Genomic DNA, 20,586 nt, shown 5'->3' with positions numbered 1-20,586 from the left:
CACATGATAAACACATTAACGAAACAGTTTAAGTTTTAGAAAAAGAAAAACCTGTTGCATTAAATTTATATAAACTTATTATTTGCATTAAATTTATATAATATATTATTATTTTACTAGTTTTTCTCGTGATTTTCCTTTATTTCGGTTTTAAATTCTCTCTACCTGTACGTAAGCTTTCGCGGTACCAAAGGAGAATGCCGGAACACTGTTTCGTTTGGTGCCTCATTTAAATTGGTATCAAAAATAAAGTTTTTATTTTTTTTTAAAAAAACCTCTCAAATCCCAAGCTGAATAGTGTAACAATAAGAATATTTTTTTTTTGTATTGATCGAGTTTCTAGATATCTCGATATCTAGAAACTATCGAGGATAAGATATCTTTTTGCTGTATATTTGAAAAAGGATAATAAAAACGCTGCTTTAAAGTTTAATTAATAATTAACAGGGATTTAAATTCTTTGAGCGGTGATATCCTAGTGGTTAGGATTTTGGCTTCACTTTCGGAGAGCCGAGTTCGAATCCTACCACGCACCTCACTTTTCTAAGTTATGTGCGTTCAAGCAATTAAAATGTCACTACCTTCAACGGTGAAGGAAAACATCGCGAGTAAACCTGCATGCTTGAGAGTTCTCCATAATGTTTTCAAAGGCCTGTGGAGTCAACCTATCCGCGCTGGGCCAGCGTGGTGGACTATGGCCTAAACATTACTTACTGTGGGAAGAGACCCGTACTCTGTAGTGGGCCAGTAATTGGTTGATGAGATGATCAAACAATTATTTTTATTTAAGTACAAAATTTTTTTTTTTACATAAAATATTAAAATGGGCCTCATAAGAAGGCTTAGAGTCACTCAGCGGGCGATGGAGAGAGCTATGCTCGGAGTATCTCTACGCGATCGAATCAGAAATGTGGAGATTCGTAGAAGAACCAAAGTTACCGACATAGCTCAACGAGTCGCGAAGCTTAAGTGGCAATGGGCCGGGCACATAGTTCGGAGAAAGGATGGACGTTGGGGTCCCAAGGTGCTGGAATGGCAGCCCCGTACTGGTAAGCGCAGCGTTGGTCGACCCCCAACGAGGTGGACAGACGACATTAAGCGCGTCGCAGGTAGCCGTTGGATCCAAGCGGCTCAGAATCGTGGAACTTGGAACTCCCTACAAAAGACCTATGTCCAGCAGTGGACGTCTATCGGTTGATGTGATGATGATGATGATGATGATTAAAATTGCAAATTCATGATCGATAATTGCAATAATCAGTGCAAATTTACATACATTTTTCAAAAATTATAAATCAATATTAAAATTGTACATTATCTTATCGGTAGCCGAGATAGTTGATGTTCAATACACGCGCTTAACAAAATATAAATTCTGATACATTTAGAATGCTTGGTCTTAATTCATATAACTTACTTGTAAGGTACAAACTTAACACAATGGGGATATTAAATACAACACAAGTGCGGTAATGAGAAATAAATGTGTAGTGTATTTTGGATTACATGTCGGATGTTGGATTATAAGTCTTAAAGCGATGTAAAAAGGTCAAAGTTACGAGCGATGGGGTGATAATACTATTTGTCCTGTTTCTTGATGTTTTATTTAAGTATTTTGTTAAAATATATCATTTAAAATCAATAAATATATCAATGAAGAGTGCTATTGTATCCGAAATGAGACCCCAAGCTATGGTTGAAAGAAAGCACTTCGGAACAATGAAAACCACTTTTGTGGAACGTCTATTGTTTCCTCGAAATATCTTTCCACCATGCGCATTTACAATAGGTTAATATCGATTTATGGAACATGTTAAAAAACGTATTATTTGATTTAGTTTTTCATACCGCATGGAACCGTTTTAACTCAGATCCAGTTTTGAAATTATATTTATTAAAATGACGTTAAAAGTGTTAATTCTAATATGCTTAGCTTTTTCTATGGGTTAGTGTAATATCACGTAAGCTACCGTTCAGATATTAACTTTTGTGTTAATAATAACTTATTACAGGTAACGCTCAAGAAAATTCGGAACCCAATTTGACTTACGATGAAAGGTTTGTGCACTTAGGACCAAGCTCTATACACTCTATTAAGGGTAAGTTTTATGAAGAAAGACAAAGAAAAATTATCTCAAAACCTGTTCTTAACTACGACATTCAATCACAAAAAATATTAACAAATATTTCAAAGCCAGAACAACAAAGGTCGAATGAAAGGATTATTTTTCGACGAAACGAAGATAGTGAGAATAAAAATAGTAGAGATGATATAAAAGAACCAAAATTAAAAGCTTACAATACTTCGAATGTTTCTAAACTAAACATAAAAAAAGATGTATCTAAGAATTTACCGGAAACACAAGAATATAATTCAGATTCAACTCTATTAGGGTCAGTTGAACCAACATTGATTCTTAATCTGAAAGAACCATTAAATTCGAATTTTCACGCCGAAAATTCTGTCTCAAGTTATGATAAGAACAACACCATAGAAACGATTAAAAAAGAGTTAGCATTTGACTCACTGTTAATTAGGAATGATTTCAACAACATGAGTAGGAATCAGGCTCCTAGAAATATTATGAGTTCGTATATGAGTGAAGAGATTAATCCTGAAACAGTTGTTTTTGACAATCCAGAAAGTAGAATCGAGCTGCAGGGAGACGAACCTAGTCGAAGATCAGAAACCAATGCATATAATGAACCTAATCAAAGATTAGGGACCGGTGCATATAATGAACCTCGACCGAACGATCCTTTTCAAATACCGAGAGCTGAGAATATTATACCTATTACACGTAATTTTGATGATAATGATGATAATAACCTCCTAAATAATATCAATTCCCCCACCACCGTACCATTAAGAGAAACTAACTATAATGTCATAGATAAACACACTTGTGACGATAAAGAAAGTGACGAAACTATGGAAAGAAGTGGTAACAATATACAATTACAAGACCCAACAAAAGGATTCGGTATTTCAAATTTAGGAAAATCCCGTGTTATGTTGATGGATCACCCGAGAGTGTGCTATGCTTGTAGCAGCATAAATGATCCTTCCTGCTGGTCTCCTGATAGAAAAACGGCTGTGAAGTATTGCCGTACAGACCATCTATCCTGTTTAACGAAACTTTACAAATACAAAGGTAACTCGTTAAAAATTTGTTCAGATATTAAAGATGCTATTATTATGAGGCAACTTGAGATATTACAGATCGCGAATCACAAATAAAGCATTTTTATACCATCTCTAAAATGAATAAAATAAAATAAACTGCGCAAAACTCGGTAGGTTCGGCACAACAAGATCGGCAGGGTAATTACGTATCTCGCGACAGCAATGCGAAAGGCGTAAATCTTGCAATCACTGTTGTCAAACGTCACTTTTCCATACAATAAATAAACTAAAGTTACGTTTGATAACAGTCATTGCAAGATTTATGCCTATCACATTGCTGTCGCGAGATACGTAATCACCCTGCGGGTTCATACGTAACAATGATATTTTTTTAATCCAGTAGTTTCTGAATGCATTTCTGGGATCAAAAGCACCCTATACCCGTTTTCAGGACCGAAGCAATCTAGGACCACAAGTTAGGTGTTTAAGCACGTTATAGGTAAAAAAAGTCGAACAAACACACTTTTGTATTTATAGTCTTACTAAAGATATTAATATTTATGAAAATTATTATTAGTGTGCTTCAAAAAACTTACTTATACTTCATTTTCTTACATTTCTAGGTTTATCTTACATAATACGGGACTGTGGCAACACTTGCAACCAGCATGCTTCAGTTGGAGGTCCCAATAAGTACACCTCTTGTACCATCTGTCACCATGACCTATGTAACAGTGCATACCATTTTAAAATTTCTAGTGTTGCGATCTTTATGTATTTAATCGTTCAATCTCTTTGTATTAAATATTTATTTTAATTAAAGTGTTCGATCTGTATAAATTAACTCCTTAGGAATAAACTCGGTAGCTTGTAATCCAGCTGCTGAACCTGTCGTCTGTCAGTTTGTCATAAGACAAAAATAAACGATTGAAATGACCTACAAGGTCGTGCAGTTTGAATTAAAAAAATACTTCTTTTTATTAGTTTATTCGATTATATTTAACTTCAACTTAAGGAGGAATTTAAATATTTATTTCTTCAATGTGCAAATTTATTTATATACATAAATTAAATTATAAACTTAAATCCATAGTCAATAATATTAAAGTGAAATAAGCGTAGGTATGCTTTGTCAAGAAGCCTGGGTACTCCCGGACCAAAAGTTCCAATCAGCCTGACAGCTTTGCCACACTTTATAGCGACGGACAACCTCTAGGCCAGGTAATTTCCAGGGCGGCGATTCGGGCGGATCGGTGAAATTTTAAATGATAACCGCAAGCGTGTAATCTTTCGCTAAGTAAATTTTTCCCATGCACTTTTAATTCTACTACCCACTGTATGACAACGACCGCCCTTTGCTCGACTCATAGGGATTGTAACCAAGAGCTAAATAGCTTGATCTTTCTTCAAAAATAAGCTAACCAACGCAAAAAGGATTATTCAAATTGGACTGCTAAAAATTAGCTCGTTCTAATAAATAATCTTTCACATCTTTCGGGGAATTTCCAAAAACCTTATCTAAACAAAAGATTTTATCATAATTTTTACAGATGTTTCCAAAAATACGAAATACTTTTATATTTAGACAAAATTGCTTGTTTAGTTATAGGTACCTAACTATTAGAGGTTTGGCACATTGATTGCAATTGACAAGATCAATAAGGTGCCGCTTTTATTCACGTTTTCCTTCCCATTTCCGGAGCACAGCAGATTCAATCAAAGCTCCTTGACGTAGTTCGATTCCCATCTACCCTATTTCCTATTGCGAGCTGTGCTAGGACGTATTTTCTACCATTAATAATACCCTCTTTATCGTATCATTTAAGTTTATGGGGTATTTATTCACTGTAATAATCGCGTATCAATCAGCTAAATAAAAACTCGTGTTTGTACTTATATACCTACGCACGTACGTACGTAACAAGTTAAAGTTCTTTGGCGTTATGCATTAATGTTTTTCGAACGTTATCATATCATTTTGATGACATCATCACCATCACCTTCATCATCATCATCGTAACTTGCGACTCGCTTAACGTCCTCTGTATACTTGCCAGAAGCAGACTGACCTGTTGGTTAACATTGGCAGGAGACAAAAATTTCATCGCCGATTATATCCACGGCCAAGTGGTCCTGTGTTTCATTTTTTTGCCTTTCATTCGGAAATAAAACACTCAAAAAAAGGGTAGCCTACCCTCCAGACCAACGAGGTATTTTAAATGTATGTGTACATAAGCTGTCGGCCCTGGTAATTATCACTAACACGCGATATAAATCTTTAAAGTCGAGCAAGAGGTCAGGATTAGCGTAGTGTGTCTATTTCATTCGGAAATAAAACACTCAAAAAAAATTATATAATTTGTACGGTGGTCTGATGCTGCTTAATGATTATATAAGTAATGCAAACATTTGAGAACTCGACAGTTTTAAAAACTGGTTGAAATTCCGCCAGGTTCCGCCAGTCTCTTAGGCCAACTTTTTAGGAAAAAATGAGGAAAGATCTAGATGCTTATCGAGAACATCTAAAAGCAAGCCACCTTCCAATATTATCTGCAACTTTCGTTGACGGTACTCTAAGGCTAGCAATAAAAAAAGTTATATAACTTTCCTGCTGCCAGATTATCCGAGTACATAACGTAACCATTAGACCTATACATTAAAGGCCTCCGAGCTACGGCCACGCCAGCTATAAGATCTTACATCTTGAGTTATGATGACAATAGATTATCAAAGGACCCTTTGTGGTTCTTCCTCTCTTCGTGCATTCAAACAATATTTCAGGAAAATACACTACTTTTTCCAAAGTCACACTTTTCTATTTTCAATTTCAACTCGCAACGTTCGCATGTATACCCAAAGGGCTTATGAACATCATCATCAGCCTACGTTTTAGGGCATAGACACACTACGCTAATCCTGACCTGTTGCTCGACTTTAAAGATTTATATCACGTGTTAGTGATAATTACCAGGGCCGACAGCTTATGTACACATACATTTAAAATGCCTCGTTGGTCTGGAGGGTAGGCTACCCTCCAGAACAACGAGGCATTTTAACCAAAAGTTTAACTGGGGATCATGAGTCAGAGGTATGAATCTCGGGTCTGGCCAAGAATGATTAGGTACTCTTCAGGTTACTAGCTGTCTACTTCTATAACCTCTATTTATGAACTATAATCATTTTATTATTCTCGAAATTACACGCATGTTCTTTAATCGCCTACTAGATTATAATCTATGTAACTCAATGAACAAAACATCTGCTACAAAGTTTAGAGCGCACTACACCGCTACGCCGCTGCTACGCGTCTATTCAATACTGTAATCATATTCTCAACCGGTTTAGTTAACCGCTGGACACGATCTTTTGTAGGATTTACCAATTTTTTTAGATGGTAGTCTTAGATATAACATTTAATTGTGCATTCGTTTATGTACTCTCTAGAACATTTTGGAACACCAGCTTTGTACTTTGTTATAAAGGTTGAATGGTTTTTGTGTATCAACAATGCCCAATGTTTTAATCTTCCGTTAATTAACGCCAGCGCTTATCCAAAATCAAATTTGCTTAATATACTATTAATAATAAAAACATTAAAAACGTAAAAACATTCTTAGTCTCAACTTTCTAAATGTGAAAACGATAAAAAAAAAACCTTGTTGTATACAGAAATATCCAGATTCAAAGCCCTTGGGCGTACAGAATTTCGGGAAATTTCCAAAAGAAATTCTTCCCAGTATAATATGAAAGAAAACTTGCAGAATAGAAAAATAAAAAGCTATCTTCCTTAAAACCGACAAATAGTGGCTAGGTAGTAGGTATTTATTAAGTTTGCAGTCTACGTTCCGAAACTACCAAACAATTCTGAATAAAATTTTCCTTATAATATTCATTCCATGTTTCGCATGGAGGAAACAGCGTCAACGTAAAATTTTGCTTATTTATTCTGACAAAGAGTCAGGAAGTCTCCATTTTTATATCACTTTTCTTAGGAAAGAAAACGTTCAATATCATTTCACGTGTATATAATAAAAATATTTTACAATAAATTTGCTTGTAAAAGACTTGTTAAATGGCTCATGGCAATATGATATCTTTATTTCCAACTCTGTAAACTGGTACCCTATAATATATAACGACTACCGGATGCCAAGGACTTCTGCGTAGAATGCCCGTCTCCAGACATTAAGCTATAGACTACAGGCAAACCTTAAAGCAAGAAATATCTTAAAATATTTCTTAGAAACAATTCACTTACAATTAAAATTTGTTCACTCGTTATATATTTTAAAAAAACGGTGAAACACGTGTTTTTTTTTAACGAAATGCAAAATATTAAATTTCATGGATGGATTAGTTAGATGTCACACTTTCATACAAACTCTCTTTCAAGGAAAGAACCTCCTTAGGAGTGAGATTAAAAAAAAAACCTATAGCCAAAAAAGCCCGAACACCCACCCAGGTTCAAAAAAATATAAATATAAGTAAACTAAACTAAACTGACAACCTTGCACACTTTTCACGCGAGTTTTCACGCTACGATGAATAAATTCCGCCGACGCCGTAGAAATTTTGGATATGGCTTCATGTTTTTTTTAAATGCTGATGGAAATACCTGATTTGCTTATAACCTCGTCTTCATCATCAGCATATCAACCCCTTTCCCGGCCCACTACAGGGCACAGGTATCCTCCCACAATGAGAAGGTTTCCCATGTTTTCCTTCACCATTGAAGCAAGTGGTATTTTAATTGCTTAACGCACATAGAAAACTTAAAGGTGCGTTCTGGAATTTGAACCCGCTTCCCCGAAAGTGAATTTGAAGGCGGTGAAGTTGAAGCGGTGATAGCCCAGTGGGTAGGACACTGGGCTATCACCGCTTATAACTTAATATATTATTATTATCTAGGTGCATAATAAGTAAATTTGCGCCTAGCCAGCCAGCCTTGGCCAGACCTCAAGACCAAGAGTCCACCGACGCCAAAAAAACCTACAACTACTACTACTACTTCAATTTCTAGTCCCGTTTGCATCGGAGACAACTGGTCGCTGGGGTGGGGGCCCTAAGGTTCATCTGAGATATTTGGTGCTGTTTAGAGAGAAAGGAGTTATGATTTTCGTTCTGGGGACTACCTAGCACAAAAGATGTCATCGTTGACATCGCTATAGAGCGCGGCGATGCTGCTAGTTTGTTGGAAACTTTTGGTCCAGTTGCCCGTCTTTTTGACGAATGAAGAGTCATCATTATCATATCAACCAATTGACGTCCACTGCTGGACACAGGTCTCTTGTAGGGAGTTCCACAATACACGGTCCTGGGCCGCTTGCCTCCAGCGGCTCCCAGCGACTCGTCTGATGTCATCTATCACCCTCGTTGGGGACTGACCTACGCTGCATTTACCGGTGGGGGGGTCGCCATTCCAGCACTTTGAGACCCCAACCAACCGAATGAAGTGTAAATATCCGTAAATTAATGATACATTGTATCTAAACTACCTACTATGTAATTAATAAAGACTAATAAGTAGATTCTTGAAAACTTATGGGAGCGACAAAATAGTAGAACATTTTACATCAACCCATGCATACATATTTAATGTAGATAAGTAAATAAATAGTGACAAATCGACTACCTTTCCATTTATCAACAAAAGCCTAATAAGATGAAAAGCAACATCAATAGGTAAGTAAGTATACTACACACATATTGTAAAATACTAGTTTCTATAAGATACTGGAAAATTTGTGAACTCTGTTTCCGTTTGAGGAAGTGGAAGATAGGTTCGAAAGAGTTTCAGCACTCTATCGGAAAGGTGCCTAGAACGACTTTTCGTAGATCACAATATACATAACAATAACGAATTCAACTAATATTCTATATACTAATATTAAACTAATTTGACAAAGAAAATCACTATGGGTCAGTGATTTCTTTTCAGAACAGGTTACGCCATCTAGCGTACGATGGATAAACAAAGAGTCTCAGGGATGCCTCCTACAAACCTAAAAATAACTATCAAAATATATTGAGGTTGAAAAATATTGCGCACTTAAAATTCCTGGATAAAATTCAGTTGCAGTAAGAATTCTAAATCTTTAAATAAAATTCTATAAGGAGGAGAAGAAGTGTTACTTTATCTCGCTACTTGATTTTTTAAAAGTACTTTCATTAGACAACAATGAGTATATAAACATTACTTTATCTCTATTATTTATCGACTTACACCGACCGAGGACTAGATTACATTTAAGTATAGTAATTAATATAAGTGCATCGAGCTATATTTATATACAATAATTATTATTATGGCTTAACGACATCATTAATCAACATTTTGGCAACTTTTGTAATTAATACTTTAAAGTATAAACTGACCTGCAAACATGGTAGATAGTTGCTAACTGGGTGCGACACTGTTGGACCTGTGAGGATACAAACACTATGTTAATGTCGCGCGTCGCTACTCTGTTTTGATGGCATGAGCCACAGCGCTAACCTATATCTTTTTGACATTTTGTAACCTAATTTCCAGGCGATTACTACTTGCACTCGTTAATGATTTCTGTGTCAATTGAAAAACTTGCAGTAAATACTTAATTGTTTTTTGTATTTAACCGACTTATTTTTAGAGCCAAGTCGTGAATTTCATTTTTATTTTCAGATATAGCGTCAGGTGACCATCATACTATCACTAGTGTTGTATGAAAAATATCGAATCTTCTTGAAGGCATCGTCGCTCTCAGCACACTGACAGCCACTTATTACTTAGATTTATTCTAATACTGAGTAAACTAACTTTTATACCGTATAAAAGTTAATACTTCGGCAGGGTAATAACGATCTCATGACAGGCTTTCTACAAACGTAAATCTCGCGATCATTGCTGTCAAACATCACTTTTGTATACGAAAAAAAAAAACAAGTGGCATTTGATAACAAGATTTACACTTGTTATTACTTCAAAACGTAACCGGGTGCGACCCAACTTAAACCACAGCTCGCAAATAGATGTTCGCCCGGTTCAAGAAAAAGTTTCGCTGCAAGTAACCTTATTGTGCTGGAGTATCATAAGCAATTTCTGATAAGAGTGCTTTATCAAACAAAACAATTGCCTTTAAAGTGTTCCATACAACAAAGAAGAACACTTCGAAACAATGTAACAGATCTGTAACACTCTCTCACATCACATCTAATTAAAAAAAATCTAATCTTCGAAATATCTGTTTTTTTATCCAATATTATTTCATTTTACTTTACAACGTAAAATCAACTTTTAAGGTAATACACGTAGTTTAAGGGCAACTGCAAATTTATTATACGATTAAAAGTATGAGAATAGTGCCTTGTTACATAGTAAAGCAAGTTCGAGATTCGAGATGTACCGGACATAAAATCCCAAATAGCAATAGCTAAGCAAGGTTTTCATACTAAGAAACAAATTTTGACATCCAAAATTCCCTCGCACAGTAAAAGCGACTCATAAAACCTTACATCTGGAGCAATAGCATGCATGCGAGACTTGGACAATGACACAAAGGGGAATTGAATTGCTGGGAGCATTCGAAATGTGATGGCGGCGCCGAATGGAGAGAATAAATTGGACTGAAAAAATTGGAAATAAAGAAGTACCTACTAACAAGGGTCGGTGAAAAGAGGGAAAAATATGACTATCCACCTATTAAGACATGAAGTTATCACAAATATTAAAAAATAGATGAAAGAGGGGACGAGGACGTCCGAGATTGGCTTTTTAAGAAGACTTAGTTTAGATATAAGGGTTAACGAGTGATATTTCTACAGCATAAGCCCTCAATGGTCGCTTCGTGTTTCGTCTATTCTCGGTGTGGGTTCGGCAAATGCTCGTGGCGTATGACGTTCGTTCGTGGAAATCATTCGTCATTCGTGTGAGGTCGTGTGATTCTCATCTGAGATTTCATTCATTGAGTTTTGAGCTGTAGTGCGAACGTATAGACTTCACGTGCAGTATATTTCATTTGGAAATCAATATTTTAAATTGTTTGGCGTAAAATTGTAAGTACAGTATGCCTTTTATAGAAAATATTTTATTATATTATAATTCTTTTATGTAATTTCAAAAAAGGCCTTCAAATTAATAACCTAAAAAAGGTGGTAAAATGTCTTGTTTTTTGGTGCAATTCTTTAAAACTTGTGTAATAATTAATTAGTTTTCGAATAGACTTTAGTTTTAATAATAAAATATTTTTTCCTCACAACATTTACCTACATTTCACAGTCTTACGTAATAATTGTGTCATTATCACGCTCGGAGCTCTTGTTCCCTGATGACATTGATCCATTTGTAGTGACCTAAATCGTTGGCCTTAGTCAAGGCCTATTATTTTAATAGATAATCTTGGCTAAGGTTTACTATCTTTTGCAATGTACGATCTATTGATTATTCGTTAGTAGTCATATGAAATCAATAATTCCCGCTATTTCGACATAACCTTTGATTTGATAACATTACATAATAACTATTAGAAGTGGATTAGACAAATGGAATTCATATCCATGTGAATTTATATTAATACATTTATGTTCTTTTACGGATTTTGTTTGTCATATATAACATTTTGTCAATAGCATATTACTTCCAATTTCAGAAACTATGGGTGTCCCTGCTGGCAATGCTGAAAATGGAAAGAAAATCTTCGTCCAGAGATGCGCACAGTGCCACACAGTAAGAGCTAAACTTAATTATATAATGAATAAACCTTGACCATATATTACATCATGGAATATTTTAACTAAAAAGTTAAAGTTTTAAATAAAAGTTGGTTTCTGTCAATACAAGTTTTCAAGAATAAAGGGGTGCGGGAAAACATATTAGTTCTGAATTAGAACTACACCCTCTAAATAAGATTAACATCACTCTCCCTTAAAGAAGGTTTTTACAATAACCCTGAGTTGCATAAAGTGTAAGAACCTATTGCTAAGACATAATTACACACTATTTTATTAATTTAGATAATAAGAATAATATAAATAACCTATTTTCAAAGGCTGAAAATCAATATATCTTACAGGAAATTTTCTATTGCATACTAAACAATATTTTTAAAAATTAATTTTATTTCTAATCTTATTTTTTTACTTGGGTGTTATACATATTTTATCTAATATAATTGTTTTTTACAATACATAGAAAATAAAATAGTAAACATGATCAACTTAAGTCACAGCCTTTTTATAGTAAAAGAAGCTTTATAAATTTATTTATATATCTTATACTTAGGTTTAATGATGTTATCTTGCTTGTTATAGGTTGAGGCTGGCGGTAAACACAAAGTAGGTCCTAACCTGCATGGCTTCTATGGGCGCAAAACTGGTCAAGCTGCCGGCTTCTCCTACTCAGAAGCAAACAAAGCCAAAGGTAATTTTTATTTAATATATTTTAATCTTATCTGAACTTACATTTCACAAATTAGGTAATTGTAATCAAAGAGGCTGATTAGATAAAGCATTCCAATGGGTTAATTTGTAGTGAAATTCTTGATAGATATTTCTTTCCATTTTGAAACAAGTTAATGTGCCTTCCAGTCCTAGTGGCAGTTATTAACTATGTGTAAAGAGTTGTGCACACAATTTAAAGCTATCACAGGGATAGGATAGGCAGGAAAGAATGCCTGATGACAAGACAATTTCCCAGCAAAAGCACCCATTGCCCCTCTACTGACATTGCACCACTTGTATTTGTGTCTACTTGACCATACATGCATGAGTACTTCAGAGTGGTCATAAAGTTTTAGATACACTCTAGCACTCAATAGTGATCCATCTGGTAATTAAGTGACATAATGCAGTCTCAGATACCTTGAAAAATACCTTGTATGGATATGGTGTACTTATATTGTTTATTAGATTATAGCTTATTTTGTCTAAGCTTCATTGTATTGAATACAAAATGGTTTCATCATAATGCTTTGTCTGTAGTGGTGTAGTAATCATCAACTTCCTAATAATATCCCACTTTTGACAGTTTGGGCCTCCACACTGCTCCAGTTGTTTAAGCTGAATAGATTTAGGGATTTAGAAGTCCTCAATTAATACCCATTTTTTCCAATAAAAAATTGAAAATGCATAAAAAATATGTATTGAGTGCTTATACATTATTTTCAGGTATTACATGGGGTGATGATACACTTTTCGAGTACTTAGAGAACCCCAAGAAGTACATCCCTGGTACTAAAATGGTGTTCGCCGGTCTCAAGAAGGCTAATGAGCGTGCTGATCTGATTGCATACCTCAAGGAGGCAACTAAGTAATTAAAATGACATTAGGAAATTAAACCGAATAAGAGGAATATTCCATAATATGGAACAATCTTCTTGTTTTTAGCCCAATCAGTATAATCAATATTTAATGTACCTATTTATTTTGAGTTAACATTTCACAAAGTGATAGTTATTACTTGTCTTGTATCACCTTCATAGTTAAGACAATTGTGTGAATTGTGATGTACATAGTTGTTACGTATGACTAAAATTCTTTGCTGAGCATAACAATGTTGTGAATGGTTTTTTGATGTTATTAAATTAATAATAGACATCATTAGCTTTTTATTTGTAGGTATACCCAAACATGTATGAAATTGTTATATCTCATCAATGTTACCAATTATTAGTAAAAATAATGTGTTTTAAATTAGATTATTTTAATTAAATTATTTTTTTTATTTCCATTTATTTTACTTATCCTTGTCACCTGATTAATGCCTGTTACAGTATTTTTATTTTTTTTTACTAATAGGTTTAAATATTTTAGTTGAGTCATCAATTTTATTATTTTCCGAATTAATAGTCAATAGCCGGCATATATAAAAAAACAATAGAAATAACAATACTATTTTATACAAAATGATCTGCATGTATTGTTTTAAGATATTAAATTTAAAGTTTTACTGAAGGTCTTCAGTTCCCCCTGTAGAACTGAAACCAAAATTAAAATAGCTGAGAAATATTTAAAAGTTTTATATAGTAATCCAAATACTTTGTATGAAAGCAATTTACATGTTATTTTCGGGATATTTTAAGTTCGTACTATAGTACCTATCTATTTTCGTACCTCTTACGTACGTCTTTTTAGGCAAATTAAGACTGAATTTGAGCCAAATTACCAGACAGGTGCCAATAATTCCATTGTAGGGTACAATAGAATTATTGGCTGTCTATGTGAAGGGTCGAAACTAAATATCATGCTGGGTTTAATGTTTAAGCATTGCACTTAAGCAATGCACTGCTATTCTTTTCTTTTTTCACGTGGAAAAAGATCTATTTGAGACTGCATTTTATTGTACAACAGAATTGGCAAGAATTTAAGATGGAGTATAAAAATTTCTAGGTGTGTACTTATAGATTTTTGATCACAGGGTCAAAGAGAATATAAACACTACTTATTGTTTATGGTCACAAAACGTCAAAATCTAGGTTATCGTAGGCTTAACTCAGTCGTACCTCTATCACGTACGTTGATTACTATTGTAAGCTCACTGCTGATGAAGAATTCGTCCGAGATTCTGGGGCAACATCTAGATTCTAGAGCATGACTTGAGATGAATAGACTAAATAACGATGATAGTATTTGACACGTGAAAGGTGTTATTAACCGATACATTTTTTTTCTTTATTCTTTCCAGTAGGAAAAGGGCAAAGATAATTAACAGATACTTTCTTCTTCTTCTTTTGATTTATGGCTTTTCGTAGTGCCAAAACAGCACAATGTACTTTGCCAGTGTCAAGTAGCTTGGAAAAGGCACGAACTAGAGTGGTCAGTAAAGAAAAAGAAATGTCTATTTCATAACTTCGACCTGCAATAGTAGTTGTTAGTGAAATGACCTAAGTACGCATGAATTTAAAAATCATTTGAAGATAAAATAGAATTCAAATTTTATATCCAAAATATAAAAATCATAGTTTTAATTTGTTAATTTTAATAAATTTGCATAGATGTTTAACATACCGACTATACACTGACATTAACACACACTCGGCATTTAAGGGACGAGGAATTTTAGAAGGAAGTATATCATACAGATTAAAGGGCAATTTCGGGCAGGAAAAAAGGATATGTGAGACTGATCCTTCGTCCAGGCCACACTCACACAGAGAATGATCTCGAACTCTTATTTTTGTCAAATGTACTGGGGTACAAGCATGTCCAATCCGTAGACGACTGATAGTTGACGTGACCCAGCGAACAGATTTTTTATGAATAAAGAACAAAGGTTTTCGGGGGATATTAGGCTGGATTGAAGCATATTGTTTTCCTTTAACCGATTTTGATTCGACCCACACTGAGTTCCAAGATTTCTCCAAGTCAGATTTTGCTAAGCAACGAAGGTCTTGCGGGTGGATTTTAAAATAGGTCATAGAACCCGATTCAGTTGCAAGTTTAGCCCAAGCGTCAGCTGTCTCATTACCAATGATGCCTGAGTGACCTGGAACCCATCCTAACACAACGGTAAGGCCTTTCTGCTGACATGTTTGCAATACCTCTCTTATCCTTAATATGATGGAGATTCTCATCTTAGAGCGAAACGGATTATCCTTTAGTGCTTGTAAGCAGCTTAAGGAGTCAGTTAGTACTATTGTTCGTTTTATGTTATGGGCTTCCACAAAGAGGATTGCTTCCAATATACCTATAGACTCTCCAGTAAATACTGAAGATTGTGGGGGACACTTGAATTGAATACCAATTTTGTATTTTGGTATCCAACATGCTACGCCAACGCAACCAGACAGAGATAATTTGGAGGCATCCGTATAGATGGTAAGGTACTCGGGCCAGTTACTATGAATAATTTCATTGAACCTTTGGTTGGCCTCAATTGTATCGTTATGTATATTTAAATGAACAATGGATGGTTTATAAGTCAAACTTTTGAATGGTGTAGAAAAAAGGGATATCATTGGAGATGACTGAATTGGATGAGGAAGAGATGTGAATTTACGAAAACTATTTAAAAGAAAAGGGAGGTCTTGGTTTGTTTTGACAACAGAAGATAGCCGTCGAAGGCTATCAAATAACGGATGCGAAGAAAGTTGTAAAACTTTACAGATAAAGCGGTAACATAAATACTGGCTTCTTATCTGAACTGGGGGATCAACGCATTCCACTTGCAGTGCATTGGTGGGAGATGACTTCATGGCACCAAGTATTATTCTTAGACATCTGTATTGTATTTTGTTTAGCTTTTCAGTTGACAATTTGTTAATGGGGTCAAGAACAAATAGGCCATAGTCCATGTGGCTGCGGATTATTGCATTATAAAGAAGTTTTTGGGAGTAGGGGTGAGCACCCCACCACACCCCTGACAATGCACGGAGGATGTTAATGCCACTTTCACATTTTTTACTGACGTGTAGAACATGAGACGCGCCATTGAGTCTTGAGTCAAGTACAACACCTAAAAATTTGGCCTTATTTTCGAGGGTAATGCGTTGACCATTATACATAATATTAGCATCTGGAATGATTCTTTTCCGAGTAAAGACTACTGCCTTGCACTTATCGATAGAAAGAGACATACCATGATCTAATAACCACTGGCCTAAATAGTACAATGCAGAGTTTAAGTTACTTGTGATATTTTCCATGCAATTGGAGCTAACGTACAGAGCGATATCGTCAGCATATTGTAGAACATTGCAAAAGCTTACGACAGACAGTTCGAGATCATAGGAGTAAATACTATAAAGCAATGGACTTAAGACAGACCCCTGAGGGAGACCTCTCCAGATGGTTCTGGGGGGAAGAAAAGAAGAAGGGGTTTTCACCAGAATATTTCGGGTTGATAGAAGATTTAATATGATTTGAGTTAACCTCGGCGGAATATTCAGCAGATGCAGTTTATGTCTCAGAAGCGGAAGGAGAACACTATCATATGCTGATTCTATGTCAAGAAATACACCCACAAGATACTCTCCTTTAGCCAGGGCTGTTCGAATATCTGTCGTAATGACTCCAAGACTATCCATTGTTCCGAGTCCCTTTCGGAAGCCAAATTGGGACTTGGCCAATAAACCTCTACTTTCTACTATCCATTCCAATCTGATTTTTATCAAGTGCTCCATAATTTTGGCTAACGTGGAGGAAAGAGCTATGGGACGGTAAGAGTTTGGATCCATGGGGTCTTTACCATGTTTTCGTATTGGGATTATGACTTGAGTTCTCCAAGATTCCGGGACTATTCCTGTTAAAAAAAAAAACTGTTGATCAAATCAAGGTAAAAATGCTTTGCTTTTTCGTTAAGTTTTACCAAAAAGGAATACGGTATGCCATCGGCCCCAGGGGCTGAATCTTTAAGACTTGAAAGAACTCCTTGAAGTTCATCAAACGAAAATGGGGCATCCATTTCATTGCCAGATAATAAAGATGAGGAAGGAGTAAAGCTACTTCCACAAGGGACATACGGAGGAGCAAGTTTATCTGCAAAGGCTTCAAGCCAGATATTTGTATCGTTCGATGAAGGATCTGTAGATGTAACAGAGTTCCGGAAACGCTTAATTTTATTCCAAACTGAGGACGAGGGAGAACGGGGATCTAACGATTCACAGTAATCTACCCAACCGTTTTTTTTCTTTTTAGACATAAGTCTCCTAGTTATACCATTAGTACGCTGGTAATCAAGAAAATTGCTACGAGTCATATTCATTGTATAAGAGGACTCGGCTTCCTTGCGTTTTTTAATCATGTTTGTACACTCGTCATCCCACCAGGGTGGAGATGAGTAAAAGTCACGTTCAGTTTTTTTTATAGGAATATGGAGGTTAGCTGATGATTTCAGAATTTTAACAAATTGCTCATAGTAAATTAAACAATCACCACCACTTCCAGCAGCTGAGAGAGAATCAATAAACCTATCAACGGAATCTGCGTACGCAGGCCATTGTGCTTTTGTTAGCTTATACTTAAGTAGCGGGTTAGGCACTTTGAACGGAATCGACCTTTGGGCCAAAGTGAGAAGAATAGGGAAATGATCGCTGCCGTGCGAGCTTGGGAGGGTTTGCCAAGACATAAGTGAGGCTAAAAAAGGAGAACAAAGAGATAGGTCTAAAGCAGACTTAGGGTTCTGATCTGGGTATACTCTTCTTGTCGGAGATCCGTTATTGAGAATACATATGTCAAGCTCATCAAAGAGTTCCATCAAAAGAATCGCAAACCCGTCACATGAGTGGGAACCCCAGGCTGTGTGGTGAGAGTTAAAATCTCCCATTACTACAATAGGGGAATTTAGTGATAGAAGTATAGATTTCAACTCTGGGATAAGTGATGAATGTGGGTGTGGAATATACACAGAGAGGAAATATATATTAAGTACTTTAACAGCTACAGCATTGAACTTTTTACTGTGGGAGGGAAGAGGAATGGAGGAATAGATGAGAGAGCGTCTGACTAGGATAGCGCTTCCCGCATACCCATCATCCCTGTCATCCCTCAGAACAGATACTTTATTATAACATACATTACCTAATTACTACAGATTACCTACTACAAACTTATTGTCAACAATATGTCAACTCCAGAACAAGTAGTTAACGACAATTCAAAATTGTCCGTGAATGTCAAATGTACGTCCAATATTTTTAGTAGATTTTAAATAATAATAATATTACTTATTTATTATGTGGTATGATTTAAATTAAAAAGTATTTATTGATGGCTCGGATTGTACTTACTGTGCTACAACTCTGTGAAGTTTCGTTGGAATAGTGCGAATTCTTGTAAGTGAGCCAGTGATATATTTATTTTCTAGTGCTGTTCTAACACTAACATAGTGACTTTAAATTGGCGCGAAAAGGTGAGTTTTCTTTTTTATTAATAGATGGTTTTCAGTGAGTAATTAAATTACTGTTCATTTGCGTTTGTTTTATTATTTTTTCATTATTTTCTTGGTTGATACAGATGACTTGTTGAGGCCAACGTGCGTATATCAATATCCTGCCTCTGAAGATTATTTAACTAAACCCCTCCATGTATACTTCTTCAAGTTGACATTGATGATATATTTATGCGCTATTAGAACGTGCAAAGCCATAATTAAAGCAGTGAAGTGAAAATAAAAGTGACAAATCATGGCGAAATCTTCAGTTGTACTAAGTTTTCACGAGATTTTGCTCCATCAGTCAGATGTAGCACTCCTTAGTGGGTCACATTGGCTTAACGATACTATAATATCGTTCTATTTCGAATATTTGGAAAAAGTAACCTTTAGTGAAGCAGAAGAGCTGTTGTTTGTTTCACCAGAAGTAACACAATGCATAAAAATGGTTGAATCGAATGATATAGGAATTTTTCTGGAACCCTTGAAGATCAATACCAAAAAGTTTGTATTCTTTGCCTTGAATGACAACAGTTCACCAGATACAGCTGGTGGAACACACTGGAGTTTACTAATCTATTCAAGGAATGAAAATAGTTTTTTTCATCTGGATTCTTCATCTGGCAACAACCATGATGTGGCTTGGGACTTTTCTAGCCATTTGATGTTATTCTTATCCAAACAAGGTAAGATGTTTATATTTCTACTAAAAAATTCAATTGCAAAGACAAGTTGCACACTGCTAATTTTAAATAAAAAATTCTTAATTTAAAATCAGTGCCCTGAATTTTTATGGCATTGAAATCTATGCTATATTTTGTAAACAAAATTTTTGTAAAGTAAGTTATGACAGCTTTCATATAAAGAACATCCTATTTTAAGTCACAAATTGTGGTTAAGAGTGTTACAATTAGAATGTAATAGATATCAGTGACTTAGTAAGGAAAAGTATTTGTTATTACCACAGCACAATTTTAGAATAATAAAATGCTTCCGCTTGTCTTGTAATGTGTTGTTAGCTTTCTATAATACTCAACCTACAGAGTTTGTAACCAAGGTTTAGTAGCTGTTTAAAATCATATATGGGTCAAGACCAATTTTTTTGCAAACAGCAAGATTGAAACATCAAATCATGCCGGGGGGATTCAGTTGTTGAATTGTTTACATTGTATATTTTTATTTGTAAATATACCCAACCAATTTATTAATTAGTATATATAGTTTATTATTAATTTAATTATAATTTATAGATTATTTTAAATTGAAGCTTGGGCCCAGTGGTTATAGGCTGAAAATGAGGATGATGATAAAAGTGTGCCCATTTGTTTGCTTACCATGGTCTACCACTGAACCAATCATGAGAAACTTTGGTGCATGTGTAGTTCGCATCATACTTTACCCTGGAACCAATCCTGTTAGATTAAAAATAAAATTTGTAATACATGAAAAAAATACATTTCTTAACTAGCTAAACACTGTTATGATTTTGTATGGAAAAAGCTTTTTTACCCACTAACACTAATTACGAGAATTGTAACATTGTATAAAACATCCAAGTCAATCCAGATTCCAGTGACAAATTTTGGACTTTTGTGGTAACAAACAAACAGATGTTGTA

General features: G+C 35.0%; 4 protein-coding genes across 7 annotated transcripts in view; 3 read left to right on the top strand and 1 right to left on the bottom strand.

The window, feature by feature from the left end:
- Positions 1-9,541, bottom strand: part of LOC120631257 (pickpocket protein 28-like) — a 69,549-nt gene extending 60,008 nt beyond the window's left edge. The window contains exon 1 of the mRNA XM_039900741.1: positions 9,503-9,541. The gene's annotated coding sequence lies outside the window, so the exon portion shown is untranslated. The remainder of the gene's footprint in view (positions 1-9,502) is intronic.
- On the top strand, positions 1,855-4,054 carry LOC120631095. 2 transcript variants are annotated; one of them, XM_039900529.1, is made up of 4 exons: positions 1,855-1,945; positions 2,013-2,099; positions 2,643-3,155; positions 3,751-4,054. In XM_039900529.1, the coding sequence occupies exons 1-4, from the start codon at positions 1,900-1,902 to the stop codon at positions 3,942-3,944; spliced, it is 840 nt and encodes a 279-aa protein (XP_039756463.1). In that variant the 5' UTR covers positions 1,855-1,899; the 3' UTR covers positions 3,945-4,054. The 2 variants fall into 2 exon arrangements, with proteins under 2 accessions (XP_039756463.1, XP_039756462.1); XM_039900528.1 differs by having other exon boundaries at positions 2,013-3,155.
- A 1,462-nt stretch (positions 9,542-11,003) lies between the features above and the next one.
- LOC120631094 (cytochrome c) lies at positions 11,004-13,699 on the top strand. Of its 2 annotated transcripts, none has more exons than XM_039900526.1 (4): positions 11,004-11,158; positions 11,752-11,828; positions 12,413-12,521; positions 13,268-13,699. In XM_039900526.1, exons 2-4 carry the CDS (start codon positions 11,757-11,759, stop codon positions 13,411-13,413), a joined length of 327 nt encoding a protein of 108 aa, XP_039756460.1. In that variant the 5' UTR covers positions 11,004-11,158; positions 11,752-11,756; the 3' UTR covers positions 13,414-13,699. The 2 variants fall into 2 exon arrangements, with proteins under 2 accessions (XP_039756460.1, XP_039756461.1); XM_039900527.1 differs by lacking the exon at positions 11,004-11,158 and adding an exon at positions 11,462-11,529.
- Positions 13,700-18,718: 5,019 nt separating this feature from the next.
- Positions 18,719-20,586, top strand: part of LOC120631092 (cytochrome b5 reductase 4) — a 77,477-nt gene continuing 75,609 nt past the window's right edge. The window contains exon 1 of one of the 2 annotated variants that reach the window (XM_039900520.1): positions 18,719-18,947. The gene's annotated coding sequence lies outside the window, so the exon portion shown is untranslated. The remainder of the gene's footprint in view (positions 18,948-20,586) is intronic. The other variant, XM_039900521.1, reaches the window with a different exon arrangement.

Source organism: Pararge aegeria, chromosome 17, assembly GCF_905163445.1.
Source record: "Pararge aegeria chromosome 17, ilParAegt1.1, whole genome shotgun sequence".
NCBI lineage: Eukaryota > Metazoa > Arthropoda > Insecta > Lepidoptera > Nymphalidae > Pararge > Pararge aegeria.
The sequence above is the reverse complement of the archived record's forward strand: the minus strand, read 5'-3'. Positions and strand labels throughout refer to the sequence as shown.